Source organism: Trichogramma pretiosum, unplaced genomic scaffold, assembly GCF_000599845.2.
Source record: "Trichogramma pretiosum strain Unisexual culture from Peru unplaced genomic scaffold, Tpre_2.0 scaffold72, whole genome shotgun sequence".
Lineage (NCBI taxonomy): Eukaryota > Metazoa > Arthropoda > Insecta > Hymenoptera > Trichogrammatidae > Trichogramma > Trichogramma pretiosum.
In genome coordinates this window covers 557,850-577,000 of record NW_019640833.1, presented here as the reverse complement: position 1 = coordinate 577,000, position 19,151 = coordinate 557,850, and the positions used below count along the sequence as shown (strand labels likewise).

Genomic DNA, 19,151 nt, shown 5'->3' with positions numbered 1-19,151 from the left:
CCCCCCCCCCCCCCTTCCCTTGCATCCGTTCGCGAGAGCGCGAAATCGAACGAATTTAATTCTAGAATAGAAAGAAGCTATTCTATTTCGAGCCGCTCGTGCCAGTCGCGCTCGCGTATATATGCAGTCGTCTGCTGCATTAACGGTAAAAACGTTGCAGGCGCGCAGCCGTTCATTCATCCAACTTGACGCGATCTCCGCGTGAAAAATGAACGAAACGTTTCATTTCGTGACTTAATGCCAGACCGAGTAAAGACTTGGCTTGGAAGCTCTACGAATGTGCGCGCACGTAAGCGCTTAGATAACGAACGAACGAGACAAGTAGAAAGCGGAAAAGAAAAAAAAAGACGAGAAATGTATACGTATAGGCAAATAAGTCGACCTGCTGCAACTCTTCCGTTTCTACAAGCGGAAAACGTAGGAACTTTTCGAGCGCTACACAGCGGTTACGCTGCAGCATCTAAAAGCTCTGCGCGCACACACAGGATCATGCATACAAGTAGCGCGCGTAAGGTACACATTTATATATTTCACGGCTGGGATTGAATGTGCAACCTGTGGAATAGCATCTCTACTTCATCGTCGAGATAGATGACGCGTCTTGTAAGCAGAAAGCTCGAATGGCGCTTTGATCCTTTTGATCCTTTGACGTGGACATTTTCGCATGCGAGAACAGATTCGTCGCTCCAAAGTCTCTGCTTCTTAATTATAGAAATATAAATGCTCGGTGGTCCGCACGCGTGCAGCTGTACGAGGACAATTGCGAGCGCGCGTGTACGCTTTATTCATGCAGGCACTTCTATAGAAGCTGCGCCGAGCTGCGGAATCGTAAAGTGGCATATCCTTCAACTATTTAACGCGAGCAGATCTCTCTCTCTCTCTCTCGCTCTCTTTCTTGACGTAGAGAGTATACGTGGCGCGCGCCGCGACTTTGGCCCAATTTTGAATGGAGCGCGACCTGGACCATATTATACTCATCGCATACGTATGTATAAGTCAGGTATCCCACAAAGCAGCAGCAGCAGAGCAACCCTCACCCCCGCAGAAGATCCTGCTGGAGCGAGAGATGCGCGGGGACGAAGGAGGGAAGAGGGGGGTTGAGCGCGGCAGTGCATACACGCGCGACCAGACGAAAGTAGGTCAGGTCCTGGGAAAGTTGCTGCTGCTGCTGCAGCTCCGGAGGTAGAGGTCGCCCGCCCACCCGCGTAAGGGAAGAGTCGATTAAGGATGCTTTGCTGCCTACGGCACGCGTTCTGCTGTTCTTCTTGGGACGATAACGTATAGCTCGCACGCACGCACAATCCCGAGACTGAAATTTTCAGCGAAAAATATATAGCCCTCGTAAAAGCTGCTATCCATATAATATACAGAGGCAAAACATTGTGTAATGTATTACGAGCTAAGCCAGCGTATGCATTTCTTCTCGACGTTTTTTTCTTTCTTTCATTGTCTTTCATTGTCTTTTATTGTAATTTGTTGCTCGTTGCCGTCTCGGATGAAACGCGTCTCCCGAGCTCCTTTAAAAAGTTGCAATTGTTCTTTGTGTTAAGTCTCGCTTTGTTGCTTGACTGTTTAATTGCAAATAATTGAGCAGGATATCGCAGTCGCGTGACTTTGTACCTAAGAGCGAAAGCTCAGAAAGTACAAGCTTCGTTCTCGAACGTAACTAAAAAGCTTGATTTGTGTGCTTTTCTCGCCGTATCAAAATTAGTTTGTCGTACGAACGGACGCACGCGATATCGTAAGGGATAAAGCGTAGCGACGATCGTGCAACGCGTAATCTTTTTAATCCCGCGTTAAAATAATTAGCGAGGTGCTTCGAGCGTCGATTGTTTTCCAGTCTGAAACTATATAGGAGCGATAAATTTTTTTGTCGCTCGTGCTCTCGACGACGCCATTTACATGATCATTAAGCCTCTCGCATCGAAGCTCTTTGCCGTAATCGCAGCGCTGCAGATGGAATTTAATAATCCTCTTGTGCACTCGGGGCTTTCAATAACTCGCGCTTCATACGATGTACGCGTATGAGTTGCAATTACGTGTGTGTGTGTCTGTTCAAGGTCAAGCAGGCAGCACAGCAGCAGCAGCATGGCAGGCGGCGGCTAATCAGTTTGACACTATATAAGCTCTTTCCGGTTATTCGGTATATATAGCGCACGAGCGGCGCTCTGCTGGTGGTAGTTAGTGGGTAGAGCCAGGGAAGCTTGCAGCCTGCAGCGAGAGATAGATAGAGAGAGAGAGAGAGAGAGAGAGAGCCGCAAGCGCGCAAGGCAAGGTCACACGGGCGAAAGTGAAAAACGAGAGTTGGCTCGGATGCGTGATATATAGGTTTTCGATTCCACCTAGAGCCGTCGTCATCATGGGATGATCGCGTCGCTAAAGCTGATGCTGCTTCTGCTGCAGCTGCTGCACCGTTGCTCGTCGACACTTTCCCCGGGGCGCTCACGAGCGACCCATGACCTAATTTTAATAGATGGATGGTGCAGCTAGTAGCTATCTCGACGCTTCGTTGTATAGTCCGAGAAGAGAGAGTCGTGTGCGTGGCCGAGATGCAAGCGACTGGCTCACTGCGTGTAATCGCATTGTACGCACTATATATATACATATATCTATACCGATGCGGCGTAGGAAAAATCCAGTCGATGATTTTATCCTAGCGAAAAGATTCATCCGAGGACTGATGGCTTAAATCGTGTGTATACAATAATATGTGCGCGCATGCAAAAAGCTGCGTCGTAGTCTCGTTGCGCGTGACTTGGCACAACTGGCTACGATTAAATACTATACGATGCAGTGACTTTGGGAAACAGAGCTGTACGCGCGCCACGATTATCCAAAGACTTTGTGCTATCGATGCACTTTGTTATATTTGCTCGGAAGCGTGACAACACATTCACGAGTCCATTTGGTGATCCATCCGCAAAAATCTTTCTCCTTTTTCCCTACCCCTATTTCGTACGAGTTACGTTTTCAAGAAATTTCCTCGATTCGCAGCAACTTTACGTTGAGTTAGGAATAGACTTTGGAAAGTTTCCTGGAGCTTTTGAGCTTTTGAGCGTCAGACGAGTAAAAGTGAGAAATGATCGCAATCAAGGAGACGTTTGTCGCTCGTAGCAAGTTCTAACTCGCGCGGCAAATCAAATTCACTCTTTTGACGTCTTCTTGTAGTTGATGCAGATCACGTAGCGTACATGTATGTAAATCATACATCAGCAATAGAGTCAGTCCCTATAGAAGACGCGCAACACGTGTGCCGCGGTACGTGCTCTCGAGTCTGGCAACGAGGAAGGGAAGGAGGGGGTCAGCAGCGTCGAGGCGAAGGGCACGCGAAAAGCAGCAGCAGCAGCAGCAGTCCACGCGCGGTGCCCGGCATACATTATTATAGCGCGAAGCTAGACGCGGAACGATGCGTCGGACTAGCGCGCGAAAAGAGCTAGGCGGCTCGGATTACTCTGTGCGGGGCTCGTCGCGGCGGCAGCTAGCTCCGCGAAGGCAGCGCGGATCGATTTCACGTTCGCCTTGAGCCCGAGCGACGTATACATATACAAGTACACACGATGCAGCGTGCATATCACAAAACATGCATACGTACGTACGTACGTACACACGCGAGCGAGCGAGCGGGCACGCAGACACGTACAATCGTACAAGGACGTTTGTGGCTCGTATTATTGTAGTATACGCGCGCGTCGCGATGCAGCTCGTAATGTACGTTGCATTCGCGCGACGAGTTTTTGTTGGCGATGCGCAACGCGGCCAAGCCAAAAACGTCCGATTTACAATTGTAGCCGCGCACTGCAGCACACGTCTGCGCGACGTGTACGCTATATAGATGGCTTTCGCCGGGAACGTTTCATCGGGTACTGCTGGGCGCGAAATTCGCAACGCGCGATATACCCGACGATCCGATCATGGGTCAAACGGTCGGACACGCGCGCCTGCATTAATTACATCTAGCTCGAGCTGCTAATTATTATTAAATCAGCAACTCGACGCCTCGATCGACTCGAGCCCGTATACGGGTTGCTCGTAACGCAGCGAGATGTATCTCTGCATTTTTTTTCTTTTTTTTTAAGAAGTGGCGGTATTTAAGCAAGAGCCCGCGTATACGAGAATGATTAATGAGTCATTTTTTATGCGCGCTCGCGAATGGAAAACAGATATTTCGCGGCTATATAGATGGATGCAGCACGTGCGCTATGTAATAAGCAGCTTCGGCCACGCCGGATTATCATAATGGCGCGTTAATTTATTTTTCCGTACTCGCACGCGCCGAGGCGTTTGTTTCAATTGGAAATCTGTGTACATGCACAAAATATACCTACGTACGTAAATATCTCCAATTTTTCGGGATAATTTTTATAGCGATTGTTCATCGAAACTTGGACGCGTAAATGAGGGAGGTTCAACATCGGCGATGTACGCGACTGCAGAGAATTGCAGCTTATACATCGAAACGGAAACATCGTAACGCGCGTACCAACGCGGTGCTTTAAATGGCAAAAACTCGTTATTTTCCCACACGACTAATCGTATCACTCGACTCGGTGCAGTCCCGAGATCAGACCGGAAATTTGCAATGCTCACTTCGCACTTCGTCGTTATACGCACGCTCCAAGATACGCGAGTGCATTGAAGAAAGAACAAAAAAAAAAAAAGACTCGCAGCTAGGCATGTGATGCCATAATGCATTCGTGTAAATGTTTATCGTTACGACTCGACGGCGCGACGTGCCGAGGAAACGTTACTCGTCCGAGTGAAAAAATTTGGTTTTTTTCACGTTGTTGCGCGTCATTCGCGCGCGGCGTCTTTTCATGAATTTCGCTTGGCTTTCGGAAACAATGCGATCGACCTTTTTCTATAGCGGCAAGCTCTAGATTAAATGAAAAGGTTGGAGGGAGTCGATTTAATGCGCTCTAACGCACCGACCATACACGGTTGCATAATGAACGCTTGGAGTATTATATCACACATACACTCGTGATATCGTTCCATCTTGTCGGACGAATTTTAAAATGTGTAATAACCCGTCCATCTTGTAAGCGACGGGACGCTGAAAAAATTCCCAATGTAATTCCGACACAATGCACGTTATTGTTTCTCGAAAATGTTCGCTAAAATCTGTGCAGAAAAAATGATCCATACACCAAGAGCTCATTGGGGCATAAAGATGGTATAATTGAGGGAATCTCCATAGGCAAAGTATACATTCCAATATGAGTTTCAGCATACTCGTCAAAGCGAAGAATTTTCCATCGTCAAAAGCGCAGTTTGTAAAGAGAGAAAGAGGCAGCTTATTGGTGAACGTTGAAAGAAGCAGCAGCAGCAGCAGCAACAGCAGTAGCCGGGTTTAAATATAACTTATGCTTAGGCAGCGGGCGCGGGAAAGCCCGCTAGAGAGGAAAGTTCGTCGCTGTCTATTTTCATGCTACAACCTGCCAAAAATGCCCACCAAGATCTCGGTATATAGTTGGACTTTTGCGCGCGCTTACGTAAGTATCTGTTGCGCACCGGTCAACACTGATTGAAGAAGCTTGTCATATCTTTTCATGTTGCACATGCAACGCGCGCATGGCCATTTCGTTCGTTTCAGTTTCAATCTGCTGAATCGCCATTTTGTCGCTTTCTATTTATTTATTTTAAAATATTTACGGTGTCGTTAAAAGTTATTTACAACTTCATAATTTCGAAATAAATTGATGCGATCTCGCCGTAGAAATTACGAAGAACTATAAATGCGCGCCATCGTCTCTTTGACAAATGATGGTTTTCAATTGTCAAAACACTCGTGAATTTATTACAGACGTATTTGTTCCTTTACTAGTTACTGTGAAAATATAGAGAAACCCCGTTGGCTGCATGCATAAGCTCGTGGAAGATCTGAATCATCGCGTTTGGTGTAAGGTCTCACCTAAAAGTTAACCTTCTTTTACATCTAATTTTAGCCTTCGTTCCGGCGAGCTTCGATCTAATATTTTGCCAAGTGGTTTCGTGACAATAAATTCAATATCCGATCGAGTGTATCTGGTGAAGCTTTTCTGATGGAAGAATCATGGTAAATTAAAGCTCTGAGGCGTAAATAATTCATTTACTCGTAATTTTTCGTATTTCCTCCATGTTTTTCATTTTACTGTAGCTCAAATTAAATTGATAATGTGGAAATAATATAATTGATTTAAAACATCCATTAAATGCGTGCTCATCGAAAAAAGGAGAAAACAAAGATTCACATCGTGTAACTTAATTAATGCAATGCGGTATAATAAGTTGTGCAACGTTTTTAGCGAATAATAATGAGAGAAGCAGATGCTCGTCAACTAATTTTGACATGTATTACTTTCTCTTTCTCTTCCTCTCTCTATCCGAAACTTTGTAGATGTACATGTCCTTATGTCATTGTAATGATAAAGCTATAAAGTATAAAGAGCCGCACGAGGTTAACTATTTATCTCCGATGTCACATTTTCCGACGTTCGATTTACCGGACTATTCTCTCTTAATTTTCCCTGGATGAAAGTATATAATACACAGTCATATATAACGGTGAAACAACGGTTAAGCTGCGATACAGTCGTAATTGATAATTCGAACGCTCGACACTGCCCGCGCTTCTGTCGTCGTCGGGGGCATTGCAAACATTTAATTATCCGCGCGCGATCGTCGTCATCGTCATCGCCTACGCACTGTATATATAACGGCAGCTATCGATCTTATTTTCGTCTTATATATGTCGACAGCTGCTGCTGCTGCTGCTGCAACTGATAATAACGCAGCGGCATATCGCAACTCGATAATTTAGGATGGAATTTTGCTCGCCCTGCAGCCGATGTGTATCGAACTGCGACCTCAACGAATTCGATATGTAATATCGCCAATGGAAGCGAAAGAAAGAAAGAGACGGAGGGAGAGGCACTAATTCGTTATTTCCTTCTTTCGCTTAATTAATTCGACAGACTATAGGCATGTATGCTCGTGCATGGGAAAGTAGGTCGTGACTTGCACTCTCTATATAATGCAGCTCCAGTCTACGTGTGTATGTATCTCCGTACACAAGCCACCGTGGCATGCCTGGGCTAATTCTTTGCTACTCTGCATTGGTCCTTTTTTTCCCCAGCGAGCTAAGAAGAAAATCAGAAGAGAATGAGGTTTTTTTACGCGCGCACATATGCACACATCAGAAACGGGCGTCTTTGATTACCGAAGCTCGGGCTCGTAGGATTTTATTGGATGGATTATTAAACGAGCGCTATTGCACGCGCCTACGTATATGAGGTAGACGCCATACAACGCGCGCGTATAGCATCGTGCGCGCAGAGGTAAATGGGTCATGAAATTCGTTCCAGCGGCGTACGCGCGAGTCATGGCACTTAATCACAGCTGAAATTATAATCGGCAGAAGGTAAAATTTTGCAACTGACAACGTCTTTTTCGATGAGCTTTATTGTATCCCTGGACTTAGCCGAGAGTCACTCGATGAAATTTGTTTTTGTTTCTCGCTGACCGTCGACCAATTGATAACGCGCGAGTACGACGCGCGAGTACGACGCGCGAGCTTTACAACTCACAATAGATACGATCGAGGCAACAAGAACTTTTTCAACTGGCGCGTGGGCGTGTACGCATGGATGTGCCAATGCGCGCGCTCGTATAATGCACACATACTCGTACGTACGCGGCATGCACCTATAGTGCAAAGAGCCATAGAGAGATAGAATATAGATGTACGTGTATGCGCGCTGCCGCACCTAAAGGACGATGATGTCAGTTTTTACGCTTGACGCACGAGTGCAATTCTAAGCGACGGAGCGTCGTCGCTAATTGACTAAACAGCCGTACGACATACACTCGGACGCATGCACAGACACACACACACGGACGCTCGTGTGTCTAGTATCTATTATGTACAAGCTGAACCTTGGTGGACGACTCGCCTATTCAGTATGCTTATTAATATCAATGTTATGGATGAGAAATGTGTCGTTTAGGCTTTTATGAAGGAAAGTAAGTAGTAAGCGACGGATATGGGCAGACGCTCGAAGGCTGAGGACTTGCCACTCTCTCTCTCTCTCTACTATCCTGTAATTTCAGACTGGTTGAGAAAAAGCGCAGGATTGAGTTTTACAACGTTTCGATGCTGGTATTGATTTTCATTTAATGGTACATCGAGTACAATTTTTCTAGATTATAATCTTGCTTGCTTCACAGACGAGATGACTTTTAACATTATGACACTTATCGATTATTAGATAATATTTTCAAAGAACAAATAGCAATAATTATATCATAAAATTCGTAGTCAGTAAGATTTAAAATCGCGACAAATATCGAAGCTTAATAATTTTGTCGCTCATAGAAACAAATGAGAATCGTCGCAAGAAGCACCGTAGCGCAAAATTCGAATTGCAAAGTCGAAACGAGTAAAACAGGTTTTGTGCTTGCTGCTGCTGCTGCTGCTGTCGAGCTGCGCTGAAAATGTCGATGCGTGTGCAGCGCCCTCAGAAAACTGAGATACCACCAGCTGTGTTCACCCGCTTCTTTACCTGCCGAGTGAACACAGAGTGGCTCCCTGTTCTCTAAGTGCCATCTCTCTCTCGTTCCATCTTCTTCGCTGTAGCAGGCCTGGCAAAATTGTCGCGCATTGCGTGCGCTTTTACATCAAGTTCGCTCTCTGTAGTGCTACCGTAGCTACTGACGATCTTTCGAGCTTGTGCGCTACCGCGGTAGCAGCGGCTCGGAGCCTGTAATGGCAATAGTTGCCATCGTAGTTGACCGTCGGCTCCGCCCTTACCGACGTAACGAGGCAGCTTTGACATTGTTCTTTCTCGCTTTCTACGCTCGGACCTTCGAAAAAAAAGCATAAAAAAATTCCAGTCCAGTATCTTTTTGCTTGGAGTTTTTTGTTTTATTTGTTTCAAATTTATCTACGTTATTGTGATGTTTAGCTTTTTGTTGGAAATGCCGAAGCGAAATTCATCTCGCGACTCGCAAAACGTCGATATATCCATAAATCGAGATAAGTACGGACGGATGAGCGTCGATCCGAATAAAAGCGTGAATAGTACATTTGAATAGCCGAGCTACGCGAGACCGTAAAAAACTTTGCGATAAGCATTTTGGTTTTCTTTGTTGTATTATAACTCAATCCTCGCTCTATACAACGCAGAGTGAAGGCAAGAAAAGAGAGGAAGAAAATCACATCCTGAACATTCTAAAAACCGCACATTACGTTGCTCATAGCATAGGTAAATGAAAAAAAAAAAAAAAGAGAGAAAAAAACGAAAAAAATGTTCAAGACCAGTTCTTACGCTCGAGAGAAAATTATACACCGCATCGATCGGTCCCGCAATTTCCTGTTCAATTTTAGATGCAGCAAGAATGGAGCAAAAAAGTCAACGAAAAAAGTCCATTTACACATTCATCCAATTCAATTTATTTGTATATTTCATAAAGGTTTCTCTACGTATGTATATGCGTGAACGTGGACGCGCGTGCAGAAAAGCTTTGTCCATTCGCGAAAGTGGAGCGCGCGTGCGCAGAGCTCTATACAGACGAAACAGTAAAGCAGCAGCGATCGATGAAGCTCAAAGGACAGAAGGCCAGGCCTTCAAGGTCAAGCGGCTGCTACTGCCGCCGCCGCCGCCACCACCGTTGCTGCTGGCACGTGTTTCACTCTTTTGCTCGCAGCACAATCATACATATAGACGTACACGCTCCAGACTCGTTTTTCTTTTCATTTTTCCTGCTTTTCGCTCGTGACTCGCATCCCTTTTATTTTCTGCTCATTTTCCGCTCGCAATTTTGCTTCTTTTTTTGCTCTTTCCTTCATTTTTTGTTCTACATTATATAGTGCGTGTGGCATTTTACGTCCCTTTGAATAATAAAACGAAAATCAATGGCAGAGCTGCGAGCTTTTTCAAGGATTATGTTCGGGTCTAATGAAGTAAAAGCGAGCTTTAGGTACAAATGGTCTTAAGCCAGCTACTCAGTGAAAGCGATTATAAAAGTGTAATACCTGTTCCTTTAACGACAATTAGAGCTTGAAAATGGCTCTCTAGTAAAACTCTTCGCCTCGCTTCCCTTTGTCTCTAACTCGAAATTCTTACAGTCAAGGACAATGCGAAAAAATGTATAATCTTGTAAAACACGATAGAGGACAAAATTTCGTTATTCTTCATATCCTCTTTGTGTACTTGCATTTTGTAAGTAAATTTCAAATAATTAAGGTAATACGTCATGATGAATATAAGAAAAAGAGAAAGAGTGAAAGGAAGAGAGCTTGCAGCTACAAGCGTTTATTTAACTTTTCCTTTATAGAGGCAGCAGTAGTGCATAGCAGAGCACAAATTTAACTTTATAAATGATCTATGAATAGAATAAAGAAATTTCAGAGTTCATCACCAATTCAGAATACCATCGAATATATTCCATTAAAATACCCAGAATAGCTTTTTGTACGAAATGTCCATAATACTTGCAAACTTGTAAGTAAATCGTCGCTGGCAGAGCAAACAGTCGCATGCGAAATGATGCTCTTTCCAGATAAAATCGTACCTATATGCAGCATTTTGTATAGTTTCTAATAACGGTGCCCGAGTGGCACGCGCCAGATGAAGCAGTCGATTGTTCGAATTTGTATGCTGCGCAACGCTGTATCGTTTTCTATTTTCCGAAGGTGAAAAATAACTAAGCCAAAGTGGCAACGAGACATGGGAATTCCCAATCTCAGCGTGCGCACACACACATATACAAACGATCAAACTGCCTTGACAAATGATATGCAAAATAAACGTATTGGATGAAGATCAAAGCGAAGTTACACGCGAGAGAGAGAGAGAGAGAGAGATATAAATGCGCTTCGGATGCTACCGTGATACTCTCTTGCAATTCCCTCGAATGTTGAGCAGGCGTTTTACGATATGGTACTTTACGTTCTCGCTTTACGAGGCCTTGATCGCACTTCGTTTCTACTTTGTTCAAGTAGATACGAATCATCGATTGCCGTACTCCCGAAGTACCGGGATATTTTTAAACGTACGTCCTTACATTCGTTTAAATTCATTTACTACAAAAAAAATCCAAGTTCTTTAAATGCTGAATCGATAAAATGTCAAAAGTAGATGACGCTTAAATATTATTAAGAAGTATAAATGTCACATTTGTACGATGTAATAAAAGTGTTGTAGCCATCCGTCAAGGAAGTCGTAAAGTCCAGGTGTTTAGGAGTAGCGAGCCAAAAGCGACTACGTATATAATATTCGATCGTATGTATATATCGAGAGCTAAGCTCAGTGCGGCATTTATTCTGCATGATTCCGCGCTCTCTCTTTCTTTTTCTTTGTGTGCATTTGATATTGCCTTTTCGCTTTTACGCGCGAGATGTATTTTTAGTTGGAAGCGGGCCACTCTTTCATACTCTCTCATATTGCGCTCAAAACCCTCTAGTAGAAGAACCAACATTTATTGAAATAAGATAGATTGAATATTTTCAGGGGCACGTGTATGTTTTTTTTTTCAAGTACAAATTTAGTTTCGAATTCCTCGATTATTTCAACACGTTTCTTTTTTTTAACGATGCACGATGCGCGTGCAATTTATAGATCATCAAAATCGCTCTATCTCAATGAATATAATAACGAAATGAAGGAAATTGGACGATCAACGATCGGCACGTGTCGAACTGACATAAATTTATAATGATAAAGAAAGTCAAGAAATGTTGAAGAGAAATAAAATAAAGGAAACGGGAACTTACAATCGACTGCTAGGCTCGTTGTTGGCCTCATCACCTTCTATCCGGTAGACCTTGCCGGACATCACGTACTCGAACGAGCTCGCTCTCGAGCTGGTGTCCACGTCAGCGGGATTCCAATCGCCGCCATCGGGGTAGCCATCCTCTCTCAAAGTCGTAGCCAATACCAAGCGGAATTTGTCACCTGCAAATGCAAATAATTGAATCAATTACGTGCACTCGTCCAATCATTGCGTCGTTTTTTTTTCTCTCGAAAACTTTTGCGGTGGTGAGATCTCCGAGTGCAACCGCACGCGCTCGTAAGCGAGTGTTTCTTTACATCTTCTTTTTATATAAGCGGTGCGAGCGCGGGTAGTTACAAGATAATCGCGAACAGGCGCTGTACACATTCATATTTTTCGTCGAGAGAACGTGATCGCAGAGAGAGAGAGACGACAATTTGTCGCGTCGAAAATGCGAGCCGACCTTGACAACTTAGCTCCTAGCTCTGCACTGTTGTTCTTACAAAATTAAGGAGAGCTACATGCAGCATACTTGGGAAAACTGTCGTTGCGCGCGAACGAAACGAATGAACGTCGTGTAATGTACTCAGCTGACTTTGAACGCTTTAAAAGTAATTGGATAAGCTTGCGTGTGAGTGAGTGTGCAAATGTGTATGCGTCTGTGCGTGTGTGTTTGTGTGTGCGTTCTCGGCAGCGAGTGTTATCATCGTAACGTGTGTACGCGAATATTATGTAATATTCCGCGAGCGAGCGAGCGACTCGGCGAGTATAGCTCGGCGTGTACACGAACATATTGTATTATGTTCCTTATCGCGAAGACACTCCGAAAAGAATTTGTATATATTTTTAAACTTGGATATTCTAATCGCGCGACGACACGACGTGTCTCTCCGCGTGGCTCGCGCGCAATTTTCGTTTTATTTATCAACAAAAAAGCCCGCGCGCGCTCCAACCCAAGCTCTTTCTCTCTCACTCATTGACTTTTGCCAAGCGATATTTCCTATCATTATCTCTCAGTACCAGCCAGTATATATGTATAAAATATGAGTTTCGTTTCTCTTTTCATTTTTATCGTTCGTTCTGACTCGTTTAGCTGTTTGTGCGTTGAATTATTCAGGATTCAGTATTCGCGCGAGCTTGTGCTCCATAAAGCGAGAGGAGGTTTAGATACGAGAGAAAAAAAAAACTTGGAACGAGTCTCTCTCGTGCTATGCGTTACGAGGCTCGTGCTCGTCGGCGAGAGTCAATGTCAAGGTTTCAGTTTTTCCAGCGTCGATAATATAAACGCGACTTCGCGTTCGCTTTAATTTTTTTTCTCTCTCGTTCATCCGCTCGCAGAGCTCGGAGCGCAAAAAACTTTTTCAAATCGCGCGGACACGTGCGCGTGCACGCGAGCGCGAGCTTTTGTACACGATAAAACAGATACATATGGTACCGATAATAATAATAATAATAATAATGATAATGATAATAATAATGGGTGCGCGAAAAGGTGAGGCGGTACAGGCTTTCAGTTGCTCCGGAGCTGCTGCGCGCGATGACGCACGCACTTGCCCTCTCGTGTGTGTGCATTACACGCGCCGTGGACAGCCCACGTATGTGTGCGTGTGTATTATAAAACGTGACGCACGAGTGCGATAATCTATCGTTGAGCATCGCGGGGCCGGGAGCTTTATTCGAATATTAATATTCGCAGTAAATAAGCGAGCTTTTGATCGATGAGCGCATATACAACGCGCGAGCTCGACTCCCAGATCGCGATACGTTTTAACCAAAGTACGATGTAAAAAAAAAAATCGTCGCTACGAACGTATAGATGACATTTGTATTTCTCGAGCGTACATCGATACTAAAAAGGTCTCACGTGCAATACTAGCATAGGCTACGCGCCTGAAATATATATATCGCATTCGCGTATTTTTCCAGCGGCCGAGTGCGCGCGCAGCTCTGCGCACCTAAATCATCCATAATTGCACGTCAGATATCGTCTTGGCGCGCCAAAAATACCCGGAGGATCGTTCGAATAATTAATAGCGCGTCTTGACTTTACTTCTTTTAATGTTTACGAAAGTTACATAAACTTAATAGCCGCAATGACATCACACGTCTCCGTCAGATCGTTCGTCACTCGCGCGAATTTAAAAGTCGTATTTATACAATATTATATACATTTAAAAAACAAGGTAAAAGAAAACGCAGTGTCCTGTCGCGCGCAATTTTAACACGTATTTCGAGCGTTCGTGTAAACAACGTTCCCAATAAAAGCAAGGACAGTTAACAACGTCGCGGGAACAAACGAGCAAACATACTGTGGTCTCTCGCACAAGCACAGCTGGACTTGATTATTTTCTTTGCAGACTACTTACGGTTTCACTCGACAATCTCGCCGTCGACGCGCATATACACCTTGCATCGCTCGGCTCTCTGCTTTTCCCAAGCTGCAGCTGCAGCGACTTTGCCTCCGACTTGGGTCGATTCAACTCGCTCCACTCGATTGCTAGCAATCTCGATTCTCGCCATATCGTTCGGCTCGCGCGACGTGCAGTCCTCTCCCCGCGCACGACGAGAAAAAGAGAGGATAGAGAGAGAGAGAAACAGAAAAGAGATACGACTAGACGGAGCGACGGTAGAGCGGCGAATGGCGGCAAAAAAGTTATAAACAAAAAAAAAACTATCCACGAGATATATAGGCGAACCGGCTAGAAAGAAGTTTTGCGGCTGAGAGAGAGAGAGAGCTTGACGATGTCGAAGCAGGAGCTGCTCGGAAAAAATGACGCGGCTAAAGAACAACGAGTGTGCAGAGCGGCGGCACGGCAGCGGCTGCGACGACGACTACAACGACGAACGACTACATCGACGACGACGACTACAACACAACGACGACGGCGGCGCGCAGCAGTGTATAATGTATACGAATCGAACGATAAAGTCACTCACGGGTGTACACACATAGCATATAGCATATAGTAGTACTGCAGAGAGCCGCGCACGCACACACATAGACAAGCGCGCAGAGAGAAACAGACAGACGGTAGAAGCCAATCGCGCGAGCGAGCGAGCGCTTACAAAGCTGACCTTGGCATTGAACTTGCCGAGCGAGGGGAAGCGAGCACTGCGGCGCTTGCTTGCTGCCGAGCGAGCCGAGCCGAGCCGAGCTAGCTAAGGCTGAAGCGGGCCGGCCGGCGTTGGCTACGTTACTGCCTGCCACCACCGCCGAGGCCAAATCCGCACCGGTAGTGGGAGACACCCGGTTGCGTCATTTCGCGCAAGTCCCGGAGATCCTCTCCCCCCACGCGACGGCCTAGCCACACACGCACGCACTCACACCCTGACGCACTCGCTCTAATGCTACTTGGCTAGATGTGAATTTTGCAAAACGAGAGAGTGTGTGCGTTTGTGTGGAGAGAGAACCACCCCTCTCGCGAACTTAGGATCTCAGCGCGCGTCGATATAATATAGGAGTTGCCCGATATATCGCGCGTGTTGGTTGGTCGCTCGCCCGAACCTGCACCGATATCCCAGCACGGGCGAACGCAGAAAGGATGTGGCTTTTTCCTGGGGTCGCCGCAGAGAAAACCTTCCTTTTTCGGAGAGTTTATTTATTTATTTTTTTTTTCTAGTCAAAATCTCGCGATCTGGACGAATCGATTTTTTTTTTGGCTTTAGGAAACCATTGAGCGGTATCGAGATTTTTTTCACAAAAACCACACGTAGCTTCTATCTAGCGTGTAGTTTTTTCACACTAGCACCTTCGTGACATTTGAGAATCTTGATTTTTTTTACTGCGCGTACAATAAAACATCGAATCTTGGGGAAGCTCAAAATCGTATTATAGCATCTATTTTACATCGTATCGATTGCTCTTTGTTTGGTCGCTTGGCAAGGTATAAACTAACTCCAAGTGACTGAGCATTGAATATGAATTATTCAATAATTTACCGATCTCATTACTAATTATTTTATATCAAGCTTTAAAATTATACACACACTCAATACAACGCTAATATTTCCAATTTATAATGGGATACAAAAAATGAAGCTTCTCCAAAATTCAATACGGAATCGTATTTTCTATGCAAATAATACAATCGTTTACAATTTTTGTAAAATTTTCTCCCATGAATTATTTACATTTTTGTGATAAAAATGAAGGTTGTCCGCCTTGATTTACCCGGAGTAGTAATATATTAACTAAACCGAACTTAATATTTAAAAATAAAATATTAAGCTTACAATCTTTTTCTAGTTATGTGTTGTTTGTTTCGTAAACCAAATTGAAATCCAATGCAGTGTAAAAAACGAGCCTATGCAAAATAACAGAAACTAGGCAACCAAATATGTTTCTGAACAAGTGGCTCCTGTTATCTATTGCAATAAATAATTGTTAACAGAATTTATACGAGAGTCGTAAATTTTGTGGAAAATGTGCTCTCGCGTTTATGTGCATGTGTCGCTTAACACAAAAATAATTGAATAATTAAACGCAAACGTTTTATGAAATGTTTCAATGAGTTGATGGAAAAAAAATGAAAAAATAAGAGCACATAGTGATGTATCAGTTGCACGCATGGAGGATTTGCAGTAGCCTAGATCTGAATTTTTCACGGCTCAGCACTCAATACGTTTGATTGTGCGAATCGTGCGGAAGGGATCGTTTAGATTGGATGTAACATCACCACGAGCGAGGCACAGAGGAGCGATTGTTCTCGGGTACTCACCTAATTCCATCGGGTAGAGCCAGCTGTTGATGTCCAGAATGAGATCCATCTTGAAGGACTCGGACTCGCAGTGGAGCCTCAGTACTGCAACACAAAAGATTCATTTATTAGTTGCTCGAGCCAAGCTTGCAATCTTGTGGCGCGAGCGCGAAGAAGCAAAAAACGCGATCTTTAATCTCTCGAGATCTCCGCAGACGAGCTGCGTGTAGCACATCAGAGACTGCACTGATGCAGCGCGAGAAACTCGGGGGGAAAAAAAGCGCAAAGCGACTACTGTTTCTCCAGACGTCGCGCGCGTGTTAAAAAAAAACAACGCACACACTCGCGGTGCAATGTTTGCACGTGCGGAGCCTGCTATTTTACGCGCCAGTCGTGCTTACAGCCATGCACGCACACACGCGCGCGCGCGCAAATGTACCTTTAAGCTCGCCAGATTATAATACTCATTCGTGCACGCGCGCGTGAGTATCGTAGTGGCCGACGACGGTCAAGCACGTCGGATGTGAGAGAGAGTCTTTTGCAGTGCTTTTTACTCTGCTTACCGAGTTAGGTGTGCGAACGAAAAGAAAAGCGAAAACGAAAAACTTTCCCAGACGCATTATCTCGACTTTTCGCGACGACGTGGCAGATTATTTAATTCCTCGTTCGTATTCGAGTATCCAATACCGATTGTGACAAATTAAGCGCGGTGCAGGGGAAATCACTCGCAATAATAAATATTGCGCCTATCGTGCATCGAGTCTGCATTTTTCTCGGAACTCTTCTCGATATTACAAACGACAAATGTGTACGAGCGAGATCGCGAATGTATAATGATGCCTCAACTTTCGCGTCGTTCGATTCACGTGCGCACTCGCGCCAAAATATATTTATATATTCAGCTTGTGTTCACAATAAACAGACGATTTTCTCATTTATGTATACATGCGCAGCGAGAGCAGCAGATAATAAACGTATCTGGTTGTTATACACAGCGAGTTCGCTCGCGAGTTATATTCCAAGAACGAAGCTTGCCGTGCGCAGAGCCAGGTCAAACGATGATACAATTACCGTTCAATCAATCAAGCATACGTGCAGCATAAGCATAGGATGCATACAGCGGACGCACATCAGGGCTTGGCAAAATTATTATCACGAGTCTGGGAGCTTGGCGTTGTGCGATGAGAGAACCAAATTTTCTCTATCGCAGCTCGTGCTTTTTTCATTCGATTCGCAAAGGCCGACCTCGTTATAAACAAATAAACAGCAGATGTGCTTTACGCGTGACTCGAAATAAGCTCCGTCTCGCTCCTGCGCGAGAAAGCTCCAAAAAAAGATCAGTACCAATTGAACCTCATAAAAGGCCAAAAATAATTCATGACCATCGATTATTCAATTATATTGACCATAAATGTAGAGAGCACTAAATAATTTAACCAACGAGCGCCGCAAAACAATGATGCTCGAGAAAAAAAAGAAAGAGAGAGAGAGAGAGAGGAAAGCAGAAATCATAAGAGCTCGTGTGATGCGTGCGCGTCTCTATAGAAAAGTAGAGAGAGAGAAAGAGAGAGCGAATATTTTTTTCCGATATGTCGTTCTTCGTTGACGTCAGTCATGCGTATACTCATCCACAACTATAGCTGCAAATGGACTTTTATTCTGCACTGATATGTCTATACAGATACATAATGCGAGCGCGTCTGCGCCCGAGGCTCGCGTATATGAATTAATCTCTCGGCTATATACACTTCGTCGGAAGTATCATTTCGATACAGCTTCAACTCTCTCTCTCTTTCTCGTATCTTGCGAGCTATACATTTTCATGCTCGTAATACACTCTTGCACGATCGATGAAAAAGAATATAAGATGAAAAATTCGAATCTTTGGTCTTTGTATAATATCGATTTATTGCAGCTGGCCAAAGCGAGCATGTGTATTGACGTCCAAAAGCTCGAATTATGAAACGCAGAGTAAGCTATAAACGTACGAGTTAGCTTGCGCACGTGTTCATCAAGGCAGCCCGGGATGAGATTACACATGTTCACTCTCTATATACGTTATTTAAATGTAATACGCTTGATGGATCGCCCACGCTTTTGCGCTTACGTCGTGGCTAACATATATAGCGAAGAGCCCTAGGCTTGCGTTACGCTTTCTGATGAAAAAGTTTTAATACGATAAAACGTTCGATATGATTCGGATTCAATTAATGCCTCAAGGGTCAGGCTAATCTAATCGATATATACGCCAACCATGAACCTTTTTGGTATCGGAGAGCCAACATTGAATTAGCAACTAAAAACCTCAGAATTTTCATTTGCCTAGTTACGCTGGATTACAGATTACTTGCGCCAATCTGCTACAGGCAAAATATAAATGCGCAAATAAAGGCAAATAAAACAACTTCCTTAACATAGAATTACCCGAATTGCAATTTTTTTATAAGAAAATTTATAAGAAAATGTATATTACAAAAAATATCGGATCTTCTAATTTGTGAACTTTTTTTTTCATCTTTCTGAGCCTTTTTACTTTTTCATCCAAGAATGAACTATGAAACTCAACTGTAAAATAAAATAGTACATTGCTATAAAAACTGACGCGACTCTTGGAAAATGTTGATGTTATAGTTATGATCTAGCGAACTTGGTGCATGTAGTATCCGTGTATGTGGACGAAACATTTACGTAACTCGTTCGAAG

The 19,151-nt window shown here is 44.2% G+C and overlaps 1 protein-coding gene across 1 annotated transcript in view; it reads right to left on the bottom strand.

Annotated features, from left to right (window-relative positions):
* LOC106656232 (DNA-directed RNA polymerases I, II, and III subunit RPABC3) overlaps window positions 1-19,151 on the bottom strand; it is a 48,057-nt gene that overhangs the window by 16,349 nt on the left and 12,557 nt on the right. Inside the window, exons 2-3 of the mRNA XM_014377043.2 lie at window positions 16,470-16,553; window positions 11,753-11,933 (exon numbers count right to left, since the gene is read on the bottom strand). Of these exons, the coding sequence (XP_014232529.1) occupies window positions 11,753-11,933; window positions 16,470-16,553 (265 nt within the window). The remainder of the gene's footprint in view (window positions 1-11,752; window positions 11,934-16,469; window positions 16,554-19,151) is intronic.